General features: G+C 37.9%; 1 protein-coding gene across 3 annotated transcripts in view; it reads left to right on the forward strand.

Moving 5' to 3' along the window:
* Nucleotides 1-110: 110 nt before the first annotated feature.
* Nucleotides 111-19,485, forward strand: part of GRK4 (G protein-coupled receptor kinase 4) — a 39,726-nt gene continuing 20,351 nt past the window's right edge. For 2 of the 3 annotated variants that reach the window (XR_005957103.1, XM_041490415.1), the window contains exons 1-6: nucleotides 111-388; nucleotides 11,372-11,458; nucleotides 12,218-12,330; nucleotides 16,741-16,818; nucleotides 17,851-17,951; nucleotides 19,288-19,380. Coding sequence is in view for 2 of the 3 variants with exons in the window: in XM_041490415.1 (XP_041346349.1) it covers nucleotides 337-388; nucleotides 11,372-11,458; nucleotides 12,218-12,330; nucleotides 16,741-16,818; nucleotides 17,851-17,951; nucleotides 19,288-19,380 (524 nt within the window). In the remaining variant the exon portion in view is untranslated. The remainder of the gene's footprint in view (nucleotides 389-11,371; nucleotides 11,459-12,217; nucleotides 12,331-16,740; nucleotides 16,819-17,850; nucleotides 17,952-19,287; nucleotides 19,381-19,485) is intronic. The other variant, XM_041490421.1, reaches the window with a different exon arrangement.

Genomic DNA, 19,485 nt, shown 5'->3' on the forward strand with positions numbered 1-19,485 from the left:
CCCAGAGCATACCGCGCTCTGCCTGCCGGGACTTGTAGTCCCGATAACAGTGAGGGGGTGGCAGCGCAGGGGCGGTGCTGCCTGAGGCGGGCGGAGGAGCCATGGCCGGGGCGGGAGGGCGCTGCCTGCTCTCCGTCTCCGCCCTCGGGGAGGGGGAGCGCGGTGCCGGGGCGAGCAGCGGGTGATGGGGAAGAGGCGAGCGCAGTGCTGAGGTCCTCCGGGGCCGGATGAGCCGAGGCTTGGCGCCGCGGCGGTGGCGGGGCTGGAGGAGGGGGCGAAGGAGGCTGTAGGGGCGGCCCCCGCTCCGGCTGCCCTGAGGGGAAGGAGCCCCCGACCATGGAAATCGAGAACATCGTGGCCAACACGGTGCTGCTGAAAGCCCGGGAGGGTGAGAGCCGCGGGGCGAGGCGAAGAAGGAGGAGAAGCGGGAGTTCGAGGCGGGGCGGGCTGAGGACGTATGTTGGGGGAGGAAAAGGGTCTGAGGTGAGGGGTAAAGGGGCCCGCGAGGAGGGGGAGAGGAAGTGATGGAGGAGAAGAGGCTGGGAGGGAGGAGAGGCTGCCGGGCAGGGGGTCTGGGCGGGGCGGGGACCCCTCGAGGTGGCGGCGGGAGCCCTCCCGGGGCGGGCAGAGAGTCCCGGGCAGTGCCCTGAGGCACCTGCCCTGCTCCTCCCGCGGGATCTGTTTGGAGTTACCGGCTTGTGGCTTTGCTTCTGAAAAAACAGCCCTTCCTCCTTCCCCCTTAAATCTAATAGTGTTTTTACCGGATGTTTTAAAAAGGTCGTTAATCTGTAAGTTCTCAGTTTGTTTATAAATATGAATGCTTATGGATATAAACGATAAAGTGACATAAATCTTCTCTGGAAAAATCTTGCACTCCATCTTGCTGAAATTCCTGCCTGTGAAAGACGTAGCTGTAGAATGTGACCTGTACTTTGCAGTCGAATATTTTGGATTATCCTAATACAAAAGTGTGCTGTTTCCCATTAGATTAACACTTAGGATTTGACTCCCCAGAACACCTTGAGCTGAAGATTCCTGCCCCCAGCTAACAAACGTTTTGGATAGTTAATTAGTTTTAGTATAGCACGTGGTTGCTGTTTAAAAAAACATCCTAGACTAAGATTGTCCTACTGCTTTTTCGTGTATGTAACTGTCCATTAAATGGCCACTTGACTATCTCCCTGGATTACCAGTGTACTTTGTGCAGAGTATATTTTTCAACTTTGAAATGCGCATATTCTTTTTGGATTGGATCCTGCTTGTCTTAATTGTGTTGAGGAGTCCCATTAGTTAAGCTGGAGCTGTTTAAAGTGAGTAAGAGCAGCAGAATCTGCCTCTGTATGTTTTGCAAGTTCCTCCAACTCTAAATGGGTTTGGCACTTACGCCATATGTGTATCCAGTTAAATTTGCCTTAAGCAGCAAGAGAGGAAAATCAGCTTTTTGACTTTGAAGTGGGGTTTAAAAAACAGAACAGTGATCACAATTTTGGGCCATTTTCCAGCCTTAGCTGAAGAGACCACCTCAAACTAGAGGACATGTTTTGGCTGGTTTCACTGACGGTAACATGTCTGTGGTGGTGCTGCCTGAATTTGGAATTTGCATTGAAGTGATCTGAGAAATGAAGGGAAAGTGGAATCTGGCTCAAAACTTTACTGTGCCCAAACCCTTGCCACAAAGAGTGGAGTGGTAATCTGCAGAGGCTTTTAAGTGGATGCTTAATGTCAGGCTCTTTAGTTAAGGTTTCACTATGTTTAAAATAAATTATAGTGGTAGAACTGACCAAACAAGATATTTTAATGAACTAAATGAAAGTCTGAGAGCAGCTGATGTGAAGATCAGTTCTACCTGACGTGAAACTTAAAAAAGTAATGGTAATAATCTTTTACTCTCTTTGTATCTTCAATTGGCCTGGGCTCTGTTGTGTAAGCATGCACAAAAAAATGTGAATTCTGGCTTTGAAACTCTAGAACTCCATTGATCAATTGGTAGAAGGTCTTTCACCTTTTTAGGTCTCAACCTCTGTGCATGGGGTACTTTTTATGTCACATTTTTCAAAACCCTCCTTGAAATGAAAGTGTTTTCTATCTGTTGCATGCTCTGGCTGGTCTGGGAATGTCTGGTTTACTCCATCTGTCAAGACCATTCCATAAAATCCCTGTCCCAGCTCTGGTTTTGTGTGCCTGATAGTCTGCAAGGCAATGGGATTTGTGAAGTTAGTGTGTGAGATAGATGTTTTAATATATTCTTTGCTAAAAGGGCCTCATAGCTGGGAGAGAAGAGCAGACTTTCAAATTACTTTCCTTCCCACATTTCTATTATCACACTCTATAGTGTATGGAGAGGTGGGATAGCATGGAAAAGTGCAGAATTATTTCTTGTGGAAGAAAGTAAAATCCAAAGCTAATGTACAATAGCAGCTTCACTTATTTTCACGTATAGGCTTTAGCCATGTCAGTAATCCTTCTCCTCAGTGTAGGTGAGAGAAGGTGTTCACCTGGTCAGTTGTACAAGCAAATAAAATTACTGTCTTACTCTTTACTTGTGGTGCATGTCAAAAGAAACCAGTGAGGCAGTCCAACTTGAGACTCTTTTCTGATGAAGATGAGAGTAGTAAAAGGTTGTACCATTGAATACATCTTACAAAGTCTTTTAACCCCAGAGATATGTCATTTTCATTTTGTAAATATAGAAACAATAAAATATGTGTACCTGTCCACTTCTGGTTAAAGAGTATGACAAGTGCCTAATGGGAATTCAGAAATTCCCAATAAATAGCACCAAATCTTTCCTGACCACATAAACCAGGTTTGTACCCATAATTTTCCTCTAATTTTAGGTACTCTAATACTTCTGGATGTGAATGTTGATAGGATGTGAGTATTATTTGTTTTACATTTGTAGATGTGCAGAATCAGCACACCTTGAACAGTGAGGTTCATGTCTACCATTTAGATCTGATTTGATATATAGAAAGTAAATTTGATCTATGTTATTAGAGAGCAGTGAACTCAGACAAAATGAATCTCTTCTTGTTATTTTCTTCTCCTATACAATAAAAAATAAAGTGCTATTGCTTTCTGTTTCTAGACTATCTACCTGCTCACTCAGTCTTACTATTGGCTTATTTCGTTAGAGGTATGAATGTTCTAATTCAATTTGCATGAGGATAATATCTGTTTATAGGAGTTTACTAATTCCATTTTTGAGTTCATACAAAACCCCAGCTTCCCCCCTGCCTCAAAAGTTTAAATTTTGTCTCTAAGAGGATGTTCACAGTTGTTAATAAAACACCATTTAACAGAAGCCTATCTCTTTTCATTAAAGACTTGTAATGTCTCTGTAACAACTGCAAAATTTCTTTATGATAAGAAGGGAAGCCATCAGGATTCCTTATCCTCTTAAAGTGACTTGGTAAATAATCAAATGCCAGTTCTTTGCACATGTGGGTGTTAGTGATAACATAATGTATGATTCTTGAATGTACCTACAACTAGAAGATGTTATGATGGCACAAAGTACCCTTTGGTACTCCATGGATGAAAGACTTAGGAATCGGGAGCTGTACTGGGAGTTTTTCTTTCCTTGTCCAGTTTTTCAGTTGACTTGCTTCTGCCAAAAGCTGGCCTGTCCCTGGAGGGATTTGCCTTCAGAGGAAAACTGCAGTGCAAGGTGTTTTGGGATTCCCTGTCCCAGTTGCCTGGGGGGTTGCCTGAGCGTTGAGTGACCCTCTGTGTCAATCCTGCTCTTTGCTCTTGTGATACATTACTTTTTGAGAGAGACCTGTATGTGGGAAAGAAAAAGGGGAAAACTTCCTCTTACGGTGAACCCAACGGTGGAACAAGCGCAGGTGACTCAGTAGAAAAACAAGAGATTATAAAGCAAACTCAAAGTTGATCTTATAAGTGCTGAAGTGCAGGAACAGAGGTACAAAGCCATGTAGGTGTTAAGTGATAGTGATGTATGAGCTGAGATTGCAAGCTTTCACACCAGGTAGTCCATGTTCTCCTTACTCAGATTTCTGTGAAAGAGTAGTGTACAACAATATGTTTTCTAGTTGTGTACAAGAACAGAGAAATTAACATATTCATTTTTTTCCCAGCAGAAAAATATTTGAAATTAGTTTAATTTGAAGGATATTGAAGAATTTGTCCCATAAATAGAGAGAAATAATAAATATAAACAAGGTTATTCTGAAAAACAAGAGTTCCACCCCCAATTTTTATTTTATATTCACTTTTCTCTTTATATTTATATCTTCTGTTTTTATTTCAGTCACTCTCAGTAAATCCTTTGAGTACATGTAAGCCCCGAATTCATTTCAGCATCCCACACATAGTCTATGATGTTGGGAAGGAAAGAAATTAATCCCTGTATGTTTTAAACTGCTTAGGAGTCTTTCTTTTTTCATTGCCTAAAGTAATAGTCTCAAAAAAATACACCCAAAGGGTAGATGCATCATTCCTTTGAAGTCAGTGGCACTTTACTCCAGGTGAGGATCTATGCCAAGAGTACATTTTAAACATACCTGGTCCATTTGCATCCACTTTAAAATTCATTTATATTGCTATGGCAGGAGCAGTTTGGGAATGAGAATTGGGTCTGCTGTTAGGCATAGAATATCCTCTGATATTATAATTGATTTTGGCTAAATTAAGGTCATGCCTCAAATAAATTTCCCCCCAGCTCTTGGTTGTATGGTTCTAGCCTGTGGTTGCAGAATGGGTGAGGTAGTTGCCAGCTGGATCCATGAACCAATCTGGGGTATGTGGGTTTTTGAGGTGGTTTTTTTCCTTATGTTGCTGCGTGTTTTGGGTTTGGGGTTTTCTTCCCAAAATTGGTTTTCAGATGAAACAGTAAGCTCCTGCAGATTTGATAATTGCTAGGTGCAGTCCAAGGACGGATTTAGAAGGAAGGAACCTTTCAGTAGCAGAATGTGATCACAGTTTGGCTTATGTGAATCCTGTAAGATACTTGTTTCAGAATAATTATCTTAATGATGTATTCTTCACAGAAAATAAGCAGCCCACTCAAATAGTGAGTTTTATCTGTCTAGGCTTGAAAGCAATTGAAATAATTCTGGAAGCAAAATAAATCCCACTTTTGCTTGCAGTATAAGGTAGTATTTCAGGATAGTGTTGATGACACAAGGAAGGCATCCTATTTTGTGTGTGTTTGTAATGGGGAAGATAATTCTATGGAGATTGCTCAGATCAGTTTGGCTATTGAACTGAACTAAATTCTTTAATTATTTCAGGGGTAGGACAAGTGGGAAAGCAAGGCACACTCATACCCAGAAAGTCCACCAGCAGCAAATACAGATTTTAACATGAGAGTGCTGAAAGTTTTGTAGTTGCTTTCAATTGTTGTCAGTTCTTCCCTCGTTTGCCTCCTATGTTCTATTGCACTCTTATTGCATTGTGCTTTAAATTGCTGTAAACTCATTGTGGCAGGAAACATGTCTTCCTGTGTTTGTACAGAATTATGCACAATGCCTGCCTTTTTGTCCTTTATTTAATGAACTGTAAGGAGAATGCATGTGGGCAAGCTGGAATCTTAAATAATTACATTTACTAAATAAACACAACACGAGAGGTCTAGTAATTGATACATGCTGCTGCTTTGCTTATTTCAAATGTGGCAATTACAATAGAGGTTTCACAATCAGCTTAAAGGAATTTTATTTTTGTAATATCTGTTGCACTCTTAGTGTGCTATCATGCTAAAAAATTCCTTGTTTGTTGTCTGTAAAATTGCATTGTTCGGGATGTTTTTTCCCCCTTGTAAACCCTGTTCATTGGCTGGTTAGAGACGTCTCCAGATGTATACAGAGATGCTACAATATTTCACTTCAAGAACAAATTAGTAAATGTTAAGGTCAGTTACATTTACTTGAGTTGATACAAGCTTTCCATTCCGCACCTAATTGGTGAAGTGCAGAGGCTGTGCAGAGGGTGTGCTCTGGCATTCCTACGTGTGCACATGATCACTGGAGCTGGATAGAGAGCCCATGTGAAGAACCAGTTGTTCGAGTGGTGTTAGCTGTGGGAACAATAAATGATTGTGCACGTAAACAAACGGCACAAATGTTCACGGGGAGAGCTGGGCTTTTAACTGCCTGTTGTGTTACTGCCTTGATAGTCAGATGAGCAAGAGCACTCCAGTATTACCTTGCTGGAGTCCAGCTCCATGTACTTGAATCCAGGAATGTGAGGACTATTATCTTATAAATGCCATAATGATCTGTAATCTGTAGATATCTTTTGTTTATTTATTGTAGTACTTGCATTTTTGCTTCTGTTTGCATTCAGGAGTACCTTGGCCTTTGTAATGCTGGTGAGTTAGGTGCTAACCTTCTGCCAAAACCTGAATTTTCAGCCAGGTGATTCTCATAAGTTTACTGAGAACTGGCCAGATTGTATTTATCATATGTCGGGGGTGAGGGTGGGAATAAAAACAACCCAATAAAAAAAAAACCAAAAAACTCCTTTCTCCATAGAAAAGCATTGCCTCTCTGTTTAATGTAGCTGTTAAGCTGTGGCCAGGCTTGAGTTGATACAAGCTTGTATTTTGTAAAAAGATACATCTGACCTGCACAATGGAGAAGGTTGTTGTGAGCCCCCTCAGCAGTACCTTGTGAGCTGTCTTTAGAACTGGGAGCATGACAGCCTTCCTCAAGTGATGATATGTGTGAGCTTGTCTTCTGGTTTGAACTTGGTGCTATTCCAGTGTTATGGTCTGATCTGAGGAGCTGAGGTATTAATTGCACACTGGTTTGTGTCTTGAAGGTGGATCTTGCCCAATAAGGGAATAAAAGACAAAATTTGTTACTCAAGGAGTAGTGTTTATAAATGCCTTTATAGCATAAGGTTATAGTTAAACAGGAATGTTTTGATTTTTTTTTTTTTTTAGTGAAAGGTTTTAATCCTTATTGTGAGTTGTTTGAAGAAAAATGTGTCTGGAACTAGGAGAAGATTTGAATTCATGTGAGTTTTAAATCTATTAGGAAACTTGCCTGCAACTGCCTTTGCTGTGGGAAAGACATATTTTAAGACAGTGTATGTACCCAGCTTATTTTCACGTGTCTCAGTGTAGATGATGTAGAGTTCCTGCATCAATTGTTTTGCATTTTTCCTTGAACCAATTGATTTGATTTATACACTAAAGGCGTGCTGTAGGTTGTCATCTTGTTGCAGTCTTAGGCTTTCAGAGTTTATCTGGGTGTGGTCTAGTATGAATTTCTCAGCTGGTATCTGACAATCTGGTTTGTGGAATCAGTTTTGCAAGAATGAAGCTGTAGCAATCGTGCACCCCAGTGCTACAGAGCTGTGTGCTGCGCAGCCTCAGATACGTGGTGCTTGCCCTGCAGAGGCAGAAGGGCTGGGGCACAAAAAACTCCATGCCAGAATCTCAGTGTCAGTAAAGAAGGAGTCTGCATGACAGAATCCAAATTCATTGTCTCAAGGAAAACTGATTTAATGATGTTCAGTGAACACTGTGCTCACTGAAATGAGAGTTGCTCTGCAGATCAGGTCATACTTTAGTATGTATCTTTTTAAGAAGCAAAAATGGGGAAAGAGTTAAGTGTTGAAATTGTAACTAAGAAGTAATTTGGGGAGAAGGAAAATGTAAGGTTCTTGTGAAGTTTCTGCTCACTGTAATAGTGTCTTGTTGCATTCATCCTTCTCTTTGTACAAGATGAGTTCGCTTCAAGCTGGACATTGCTTTTAGCCATGATTCCTTATGAAAGAGGCAAAAATCAGTAATTCATCTGAGTCACAGAGGTCAACCAGAAAGCACCTTAACCTAATGGCTTTCTGGCTCCTGTGTTGGAAAGTGAGCTCTTGGTCTTTCTGGAAGAATTTTATCTGAAGTGTTTTAGAATGAGATTTAGAATAGAAGCTCTGAAATCAATATTAAGACACTTTCAAACCACAAGTGTTATAATTTGATTTGATACTTCTTTTAAACTGCCTCAGAAATGGAAAAGGATTTTGCAATTAGGGAATAATGTGACAAACAAATTGGCCTCCTGCCATAACTTTTACCAGAAATGGCTCTTTACGTTACTGGGACCTACAGACTTTTACAGTTGCACTTGCTGTAAATACAAGAACATTCAGTTCAGAGAAAAGTGAGAGCACATTGGTTTAGTTGATATGCTAAGCATTGATTCTTGTGTATCATTAATAAATTATATGTAGCCTTTATTGACTTCTGTGGGATGGTGAATTCAGTTGCATTGTAGCATGTGTTCTCTTTTTGTAAAATGAAGTTCATAATGGTCACATTGTAAGTAACTGGCCAAATATTTGGGCAGAATACAACCCTTTTTGTGTCAGACTTGAAGTAAAATGCACTAGCCATCCTCTCCTTTTTTTTGGGTTGGAATGGGTTGGGTTTTTTTCTTCGACAGTGCTTCAGAAGGTGGTATTTTTGATATATATCACAGTTCATTTCGCATTTTACAAACAGCATTGTGATACGAATTTGGGTTTGGTTTATCAAGTACTGATTGTATGGTGTCATGCACAATTGAGTCTTTCTGGGCAGTTTCTAACAGAAGCAGTTTAACTTCCGTGGACCTTGCAGGTTATGGCTGAACCTGACACTTCTATCCATTGTTTTTCATGATCACATAATCTATACCCAGGCCTTGTTATTCAGTGTATGTGTATAGGCTATCTGTGTTAATATTCCTTGATTTTCGTTGTGTTCATTTCTGTTAGAAGGGTATTATGTTTTGTGTGATTTGATTTTCTTCAAGCATATATTCAACTTCTTTTTAAGATCAAAAATATATTGTTAAAATAGTCACAGTTTGCTTTAATGATGCTGGTAATTACAGCCTCATTACTAGTTCTGGTACTGCTTGAAATATGGGATGAGAAGTAGATTCCGTATTTTGTGTTCTAAAACTTTATGGAAGGCAAATGACCTGCAAAGTGATTATTAGAAAATTAAATGCAGAAGAAGTTGGCATTTTTTTAGAAAGTACAGCTGGTATCTGACAATCTGGTTTGTGGAATCAGTTTTGCAAGAATGAAGCTGTAGCAATCGTGCACCCCAGTGCTACAGAGCTGCGTGCTGCGCAGCCTCAGATACGTGGTGCTTGCCCTGCAGAGGCAGAAGGGCTGGGGCACAAAAAACTCCATGCCAGAATCTCAGTGTCAGTAAAGAAGGAGTCTGCATGACAGAATCCAAATTCATTGTCTCAAGGAAAACTGATTTAATGATGTTCAGTGAACACTGTGCTCACTAAAATGAGAGTCGCTCTGCAGATCAGGTCTGCAAGGAAGATCTCTGTAGCTCTGAGAAGTGCATCTGAGGACTTAAAACATATTCTTATTACTTGAATAGGTTATGGCTACAGCAGTTTCATTTTTTGCAACTAGTTGTGGTTTTACTGATGAATAAGCCAACTGCATTGCCTTACATACATTTTTCAAATATTTCTCTGAAGGTTAAAAAAAAAAAGCTGAAATAAAACAACTAAATATTTTGGCCATACCATATTCTAGTGCAGTGATCTAACTGAAGTTTCTAACAGAAGCAGTTTAACTTCCGTGGACCTTGCAGGTTAGTATTACATGGCTGAACCTGACACTTCTATCCATTGTTTTTCATGATCACATAATCTATACCCAGGCCTTGTTATTCAGTGTATGTGTATAGGCTATCTGTGTTAATATTCCTTGATTTTCGTTGTGTTCATTTCTGTTAGAAGGGTATTACGTTTTGTGTGATTTGATTTTCTTCAAGCATATATTCAACTTCTTTTTAAGATCAAAAATATATTGTTAAAATAGTCACAGTTTGCTTTAATGATGCTGGTAATTACAGCCTCATTACTAGTTCTGGTACTGCTTGAAATATGGGATGAGAAGTAGATTCCGTATTTTGTGTTCTAAAACTTTATGGAAGGCAAATGACCTGCAAAGTGATTATTAGAAAATTAAATGCAGAAGAAGTTGGCATTTTTTTAGAAAGTAGGTGTTGGTTCAAAGAATGTCCACAAGCCAACGTTTATAGGCGTTTCATTCCTTATTTTTTTACCTTTCTAGAGATACCAGAGTTGAGAATGTTTTGTTGCAGCAGCACAGTAAGATATCAATATTCCTGTTAGCAAGGATAAATTTGGTATGAACCAAAAAAATTTGGTGTGAATTTGGTATGAACCAAGGTACACCAAGCTGGGACTGGTCCAGCTGCATTGGTGGAATGGTTCAAGAAGATGTACGTTTGAGTAAAGAGGGGCTTTAGAACATACGTTTTGTTATTCTGAAGATGTTAGTTCCTTTCACCCTAACAATTTACTTCTGAAAGAGTTTGGTACCCTTTGCTGCTTAGTTTCTATTCAGGTTACATTGGGTAACTCCCTTCCTTTTTCTCCATTGTGGTTAGCAGTGCGTACTGCTCTGCTATGGTGAGAAAGCTTCTGTGCAGATTTGCTGCTGCTCTGTCATGTGGAAATGCTTCTGATCATATAGCTTAGTAAAGTCTTTTAAAGTCTTCTGCAGCACTAAATTACTCTTCCACAGAAATGGTTTAGATCTGAAAGTGTGTAAATGTTCCTATCTCTGCTTTTTTGATAAGTATGCATATCTTCTGTAAATTAAATTGGCCGAGGTAATGTGCTGAAACACAAATGTGTTTTCAATGTAAACATGGAAAATGTAGCACAGATATATTTTTTTAGAAACTGAAAAAAACATTGTGGTAGTTCTGAAAAATCAATACTAATTCAACACCAGTGCTGTGTAATCTGAAGCATTGAAAAGATCTCAATTTTACAACAGCTAAGTTCTTCCTGGTATCTTTGTATGGTCTGGAGTAAATAGTGTGTATTTGAGCTATGCCCTCACATTTATTAGTGGGATCTACTCTTAATACTATTGCTGCCCTTAAAGACAGAATGTTTATTTACAACTTTATTATCGAAAAATGTGTTTAAGAACTTTGTTCTTGGTATTATGTTACTCAACTTTATTTTCTTGCATTCTTTACTATGGTTCAGATATAATTCTCGAAATTTCTTTTTGTTCCATCTTCGATGATTTTTTTGATTTGTTTGTGATTTTCAAAATACCTAGCTATTTGTCTTTACTCTGCAGAGATATTCTACATACACAGCCAAAATGTGAAATATTTGTCTTGGAAAAGACTTTACACGAAGCATTAAAAAAATGCATTAAAGTTTTCTGTATCACATTTGTTATTGGTTTGGATATCCTTCTAGATGGATTTCTTTCTAGGCATGAAAAGTAGTCTGAAACATCTCTGTAGAACTGACCTAATTTTATGCTGTTAATGTCATGTTCAATTTTACTCTGACACAGTATTGTGTTTTATATTATTCATATTTTTTTCTAGGCAAACGGAGTGGGCGTAGTAAGAAATGGAAAGAGATGCTGAAGTTGCCCCCTGTCAGTCACTGTGAGGGTATTCGGTGCTCCATCGGTGAGTGTCCTGTAGAATAAAGCTTCTCCTTTGAGAGAGAAGGATAAGAGTTTGGTGCTGTTAATGGAAAGGATTCTGTCTTGCTTCTAAATGCTTTGTTTTAAAATACAAAAAAGAAAAAAAAAAAAAAAAAAAAAAAAAGCTATTAAACTTGTAATATGATGGAGAATTTATGAGGAAATGAAATTTATGAGAAGATAAAAAGTGTATCACAGCTCCTTGTTTGTTAAAGGAAATTGTTCCTAAAGAATAGATTTATAAAACCTTGAATTAGAAAAAGGAATCGCATCATAAATTGATGGTAATATATTTTACCCTTTTCCTTAATGTCTTGTAATAGTTTTTTTTTTTTAACCTTTTCTGATATTATCTTGTATTCCCTCTTTCCAAACAATCTTTCACAGTATGGTTGCTTTTTGCACCCTAACCTAAATTAACCTCAAGCATATAATTCAGTGTGTTTTTAGTAAATGGGATAGTCAGTAGAATACAGATGTGGCTGAAGAGTGTTTCACTATTCTTTGGAATCATTGCATATTTATGGTATCTCTGATAAATATGTTAATGTAAAATCTTCATGTTTGAGTGATGTTTTTCTGACCTCACATGGGAGTAATGACTATCCTACTACAAAAATAAAAATAAATAAAGATATTTATATGTTTTTTTTTTTTTTCAGAAAGAGACTATAACCAGCTTTGTGACAAACAGCCAATAGGAAAAAATAAATAAAGATATTTATATGTTATTTTTTTCCAGAAAGAGACTATAGCCAGCTTTGTGACAAACAGCCAATAGGAAGACTTCTCTTCAGACAGTTCTGTGATTCTAGACCAGATTTGAAAAGATGCATTGAATTTCTGGATGCAGTGGTAAGTAGTGAGAAATGGATGATGGCTATCAGTAGGCAGTGTCTTATGTATTCATGTATCTAAATATTGGATTTTTGTGCTGGCTTTGCTGAGGTAGAGTTAACTTTCTTCATTGTAGCTCATTTAGTGCTATATTTTGGATTTTAGACCAAGATAATGTTGGTAACAAGGATGTTTTAGTTCTTGCTGAACAGGAATTACACAGTGTCAAAGCCTTTGTGTTTCTGATGCTGCCCTAAAAGTGAGGAGGCTGATGGTGCAAGAAGCTGAGAGTGGACACTGCCAGGACAGCTGAGAGCCCAAAGATTATCCCATACCATATGGTGCTGTGCTCAGCAATAAAAGCTGGGGGAAAAAGAGAAAGGGGGGAAGTTAGAATTTGCCAGCTAGCTGTTATACTTAAGAGTGAAGCCCTGCTTTCCTGGGAATGGCCAAATATTTCCCTACCAATGGGAAGAAATGAATGAATTTCTTAATTTGCTTTGCTTGTACCTGCAGCTCTGCATTATCAAACTGTCTTTATTTCAAGCTGCAAGATTTCTCACTTCTGACCTTCTGGTTATTAGTGGGGGGAAGTGAGTGGGAGCCTGTGTGGGGTTTAGCTGCCTGCTTGTTTAAGACACAACCATTTTATTAATTTTCTCTACACACCTCTGTTTCCTAATGCTATGTACTTGAAAACATAGTGTGAAAACATAGTCTTTGCTGATTGTAAAGCTGTAACTTCTGATAGATGTAAAAAACCTGTGTCTGTTGCTTAAAGGAAAATGTTTAGTATTTACTATGAAGTTTCTGCCATCTTTGTATGGTCTGAGCTATAGAAATGGGCATGATGGGAAAGAGAAGCAATTTTAGGAAGACCTGCTGCTTGGCTTCTGGATCCTGCAAGATGTCTGCATTATGAATATTACTTGCTATACTCAGGCTTCAAAATGTTATAAACATAGACTTAAAGATGTTGCAACTTGCATGGAAGCCCTAGGCTACACAGCATATGCTAATTAAAAACTATATAATGGAGATGGAAATTTAGAGAACCATCCATGGAAGGAGAAAAAACAAATTTTGAGACTAAGGGAAAAGGTCTTGATATATTTACATCTTGATATCTAATGCTGAAGAACAAGGGAGGAAGGAAGTGTGCCCACAGCTATATTTTGCACAAAATCCTCAGCCCAAAACCTTATTGGGGAGGGGGAAAGTAATGAGGAGATTAGGCAGGCAAAAAACAGCCCTTAAGAGGAAAGAAGAACAGCTCAGAGCTTTTGATTCTTTGTCCTTCACAGTTAATCCAAGAGCAATAAGATACAGTCTCAAACTGAGATTGCTGATGAAAGAACAGGTTTTCTCAGTCCAGCCATTTTTGTTCTTACATGCAGAGAACAAATGACCAAAGAAGACAGAAGTAGGGTAGTGCTGCTGCTTGCATGCATCCCAGCTACAATATTGGAATGCAAGATGGCTCTGAAAGAGGCAGGGTATAAGGAATGTACATGGGATTATTGCTGTGCCTCCTATTTCACTGGATCTTCCTTCCCCTTTGGTAGTAAAAACTGAGGCATTAGATCAGCTGAAAAAGAATTTGAGTGTCAAATAGGTGAAATTGTTTATATTTGTCAAAGAATCTGTGTGCAATTGGGCTGACTCCCCAGGTGTGTTTCACTTTTGTGACTCCCAGGAGCTGTTTGAGCACCAGATTCCAGAGACTAGATTGACAGTTGGAGACTGAATGGATTGAATGGAAATCCAGAACAGTGGAGCTTTCATTCCTGAAGTGAATATAACCCAGAGCCCTTAATGAGTGCCATGCACTGACAACTGTGGATTTACCCTTAATGGTTACAACTTCTGTACACATTTTAATTCTTATATCTTAGATAAGGAGTAGCAAAATCTTTGGCAGCACAAAAGAGAATGAATTTTAGGCATGACTGTAAGGCAGATGTGTCCTTGCTCTACAGATGTAATTTTCAGGTGAAACTGTCTCTAAGAAGTAACTGTTTTTCACTCACTGAAAAATTGGAACTGTTTTGAAATATGCAGCCTATAATGTTGTGTGGATTGCAACACTTCTGTGAATTAACAAAGACTGGTATAGCTCAGATAATCTGATGTAAGGGATGGTTTCACAATTTACTTTTTTGTGTTTGTTGTTCAACTTCCATTTGAAAAATCAGGGGGAATAATTATTATTGGGAATCATTATTTATTGGGAAACAAGGGAACAATTAATTATTGGGAAACAAGGTAACCTTTGGTAACTCTCATGATCTGAAACTAGCATCCTGTCTTGATCAAGGATGTGAGATAAAATGCCTACTATCTCTTATAGGTGGTTCCTGAGTTAGCCTGATTCCCTTTTGTGGACTTCAGCAAGCCTCATCTTTTAAGGGTTGAGGGGTTTCTTTGGTTGGTATTCTTTGTAAGGCAATACAGGAAGCAAAAGCTGAGGCTGTGTGCTTTTTACCTTGGCTTTTGCCAAGTTTAGCTTTTTAAAATGTTAAAGAAATTCTAGACTTACTCTTTTGGGGGAAAAAAATCACAAAATGAAATGTCATAGCCTTAAAAACCTTGCATCTTAGTTAATAGATTTTTCTGACTCTTTTACATGAAGCAATATGATTTCAGCAGTGTGATTATTTCAGGAGTCCAAAATCAAGGTAGTACCAATGCTGTGTTGTCTGCCTGTACTGAATACTCAGTCTGGTAAGGTCCAGTTCTTGGGAAGGTGTGACCTAAAAGTCTGGAGTCAGCTTGGCTTTACAGAAAGAAGAGTTGTGAAATAATTGAATGTAAGTGACAGAACTTAAAGTGAGGAGTTAGTTATCCAGTCTAGTGACTCATTTCACTAGCTAGGGACAGGGTTACTCACATATGAAAAGGAATCAGTGGCAGTTCAAACTTCCCTGTAAGTAACAGAATTATTTGGAAAGGCCACCTCTCAAACTTCCTTTTAAATTACACTATCCACTTAAAACACTATGCCTAACTAATTGTATTAAATTAGTGTTGAAGGTGCTAAGCAGACTGCTGAGCATTAGGTTGATAAACTTTTCTGACTTGCTCCGGTTGATGAGCAGTTGCAGAAGAATTCCTTACCATTAGATTTTTTATTATGGAATTGAACAGCAGAAATTACACTAGCATTTGGTTTGATGGATTTGAGTAGCGTGCTGAAGTGGGTGATACCATGATGTCTCAGCAGAAAAAGATGTTGATGACTTAGTAGTGATGACTTGAGTCAGTGTTGATTAGTTGTCATTAATGGCAGAACTGGAATCAGGAATTCCATTATTTCCAGTGTTGTGTGTGTGTTTGAGTCTTGAACTGTCATTTTTTAGTGTTCTAGTTTTCTTTATAAAGGCAAATAATTTCTGATTAGATCAATTACTTGTAATTTCCAATGAGGTTTCTAATGACTGTTGTCCCAGTAAGCCCAGCTGTTGTTTTGTTTGATACAGTTCTCCATTCTGGATGTCTGCCATGTATTTGTTTCTAGGTGCATGCATTTACCTCCTGAAATATGAAATGAGCTTTGATTGAGTTGGCCCAGCTAACAAACCTAGTGTGTATTGCTGTTTGAGATTGCTCTTTTCTAATTCATCTTTCCCCAGATTTTGGGTTGTCTTTAAATCTTGTAACATCTGATGTCTGCTTCTACATTATTCCATAAAATTATTAATAGTAAGTAGTTCTTGGAGTTTTTCAGTAGTAGTATCTGTGTGGTGATTTGCTGGTTGTGGGTTTTTTCCTTAAGTAGCTACTTCTGGAGCTCTGTTCAGCTGCCAGTTGTTTATCTGCAAGATGCACTGTGTTACACAATTCTCTTTTTCTTCATCTCAGTACCAGATGTTACTAAGTCACAAACTTTGAAAATTTGTATCTGGTCAATTTCAATTTTTCAAAGAATGATGTAGGATTTGGTTTAGATCTCATTTATAAGCTTGTAGAAAGTAGTTTTATCCTGGTTTTACCCAAAACTGAAGCAAAGAATAACACATAAAGGGAAAAAAGTACAGTGAAGAAAAAGCTGATTATTGTACTCCTGATTAATTTCCATCTGTACTGTCCTACAATACTACAATTTATGTAGTATTGTAGGACAGTATTCTGTCCTACAATACTACATAAATACTATTTCATTGTAATTGATCTAGTTTAACCTCTAGGATGCAGTTTCTGTAATTGCATTTAGACTCATTGTTAGGTTTTATATGTTTTCCAAAGATTAAATTCCATATGCTTTGTTTCTTTCCTTAGGACTATTCTTCATACATGTTTCACCTTATAGCCTTCTGTTCCTTTTATATTAGGAATATTGTGTTAATTCATGATAAAGTTTACCTATCATCATGGAACAGATGCCAAGTGACTCTGAACATAATAAAATTTTCAATTCCATTCCCCCAGGCAGAATATGAGGTATCTTCAGATGAAAAGCGCATTGACTGTGGCCTCAAAGTTTTAGAGACATACTTCACTAATGGGGTAAATATATTGCAAAAATTTCCTCATGTGCTTTCTAAGTGTCAAATAAATAGAAAGATAAAATCAGCATTGATTTTAGTAAATTAACTTTCAAACTTCATTGATCCCATTTTTGTCTTTCTGAGAGGTGTGCTGCCTGCTAAAATTCTGCTCAATTAACTTGAGCAGAAACTTTGACTGATCTCTGCTTTTATATAACTACTACAATTACAATTTATTCTCCATTTAACACCTACAGAAAACTTTAAAAAAATTAACTCAGGGTATTGTAGTCTGAAGTTTTTTAGACTCCTGTATGGCATTGGTTAGTTTCTTGTAAATTTTCAGAATTGCTGCAGATTTTCACAAAGTGAAATGCTGTTTTCTTCTGAAACATTCTGTTGCTTTCAGTTTTCCATGGTAATCATTAATAGCTGATTTTTCTACATTTATCAAGTGTCTTTTTTTTGTATCCAGTGGAACTTTTATGTGGGTATATAATTAGATATATGCTTTTTATTAATAGATGCTCCTTCTCTTGCTTTGGTCATCTTGTACAAAAGGCCTTGAAGATTCCTTAAAAGCAGATAGAATCTTAATTTGCACATCTTTTTGGGAATTTCTTTGGGACTACTGTAATTCACATACATTTTTTCAAAAAAACCCAGATTTCTTTGATCTGGTTTGAAATCGTTTCCCAGCCTGTGATTGTGCTTCTTTCTCCTTCTTTCCATCCTGGCAAGACAAAGAGATGACTTGCTTTTTTGGTGGTAGACTTATGGAAAGAAAAAGAAATTTGACTTATTGCCAAGTTTATTCCCCCAGGTACTGAAATAGTAAATAACTGAAATAACTTTCAATGCATTGTTCTGTAACAGGAAAGAAATAAAAATTTTGCTCAAGTACGACTTTATTGATTTTCTCTTTAGTCAAACCATTCCTTTCCTTTAACTGTATTAAAAATTTTAATTTATCTTTGAATAAAAAACTTCACGTTTTTCTGTTGATATTCATGCTTTTGTTGTTGCTTTCCTTTCTTTTTATTTTGTTAAGTCTGCAGCACACTTGCCAGAAATACCTCAGGAAACAGTAAATGAATGTAAGGCAAGACTGGAAAAGAACCCTTCTAAGGATCTTTTCATGGACTGTACTAGGTAAGTTAAAAATGCCTGGTGCTAAGTTTGAGAATTACAATAGAAATTTCTGTGTTTCTAAGGAAAGTGAAATATGAAGTTGTTATACCCAGAAGTACTGAGTCCCTGAAATGAGTACAGTAAGAAACTTGGAACAGATTTATTAGCAGACTAGGTTTCCTTCAGATGTGATTTAGATGCTCAACTTTTGCAGAGCTTTTTCTTTAATGCTGCTTTTGCATAAAATCACACTGTTGTCTGACACCAAGAATTCTGTAAGATAAATGGTATCTTTCTCTTTATTCTTACTTTTTGAGAGACTCTCGTCCATTCTGAAGGTACTCAGAAAAATATGAAGTTATAAGTTGAAGCTTGAAAGGTTTCTGAATAACTTTAGACATTTAAGATTCTTGAAAACAGGTTTAACTGAGACCAGCACTTATGTGGCATTAAGATGGCTGATTAGATGATCACTTGTGATAGTTAACACAAAACAATTCAACTTGCTTTTGTTCTGCAGTCATGAAGTGATATTTCACACAGCAGTAGCAGGGGAGGCTTGTCTTGGAGGGATGGTACATGTTTATGAGTGTTACATATCTTTCTAAAGCCTTTATGTTTCTAATATTTCTGGTTCTTCAAGGCATGCTTGATCATGTCTGAAGGATGACTGCAGGTTTTGTCACTGCTTGGGTCATCTCCCTGGCAACAGAAATAAGCATGCTTTGTAACAAGCTGAGATTATAAGATTGAAAGGGCTATGTGAGAACACCTCATAAAACACGTCTCAAATGGAGTGTCTCATGTAGATCATCCCCTTTTCCCTGTCCAATAAATACCTGACTACAGTTTGAATGACTTGTTTCCCTCCCCACCTCCATCTTGGTGTGTTTCTTTTAAGGTACTTGGGGTTCAAAGTTTGGATATGGCATTTAGTACTTCAATTTCAAATCCTAGAAAAACAAAAATATTTACCAGTCTCCAAATAATGCACAAAACCCTGTAGATATTTTCAGAGTTCATGTTTGCAGGGTAAACACGCATAAAAAGCTGCTGAGAAGCTGATGTTTAAGTGGGTTTGAAGACAATGAAAATGCAGAGGTCGAAGTGTCTCGTTCCTATAAGTAGCAGTAGTTTGGCATTCACAAGTGTTTTGACAGAAACAGTTTTCTGTAACAGACACTCACTTTGGGAGACATTTAGGTTAAAACCATTGTAGAGCACACTGGTGATGTTTTTCTGCCTACAGCTTCATTGATATGTTTAAATATATGTCTGTAGATTGATAGCACGTCCTGCTTCAACAGCCTTTTTCAGAATAAGATGGATTTTATTTTTCTGTTTATTTTCCTGCTAGAATTGTCCATGAATACCTAAGCAAAAGACCTTTTGAAGCTTACCAGGAGAGTGTGTATTTTTCCCGTTTCTTACAGTGGAAATGGCTGGAAAAGTAAGTTATTTATAATGTTTACATTATAATTTAGCTTTGCTTTGTGACAGATTTTGATTTTTATGCTGGAAATGATGTAGAGCTGAATGCTAAATGTTACTGCCT

Source organism: Pyrgilauda ruficollis, unplaced genomic scaffold (assembly GCF_017590135.1).
Source record: "Pyrgilauda ruficollis isolate IOZ18807 unplaced genomic scaffold, ASM1759013v1 scaffold1, whole genome shotgun sequence".
NCBI classification, from domain to species: Eukaryota; Metazoa; Chordata; class Aves; order Passeriformes; family Passeridae; genus Pyrgilauda; species Pyrgilauda ruficollis.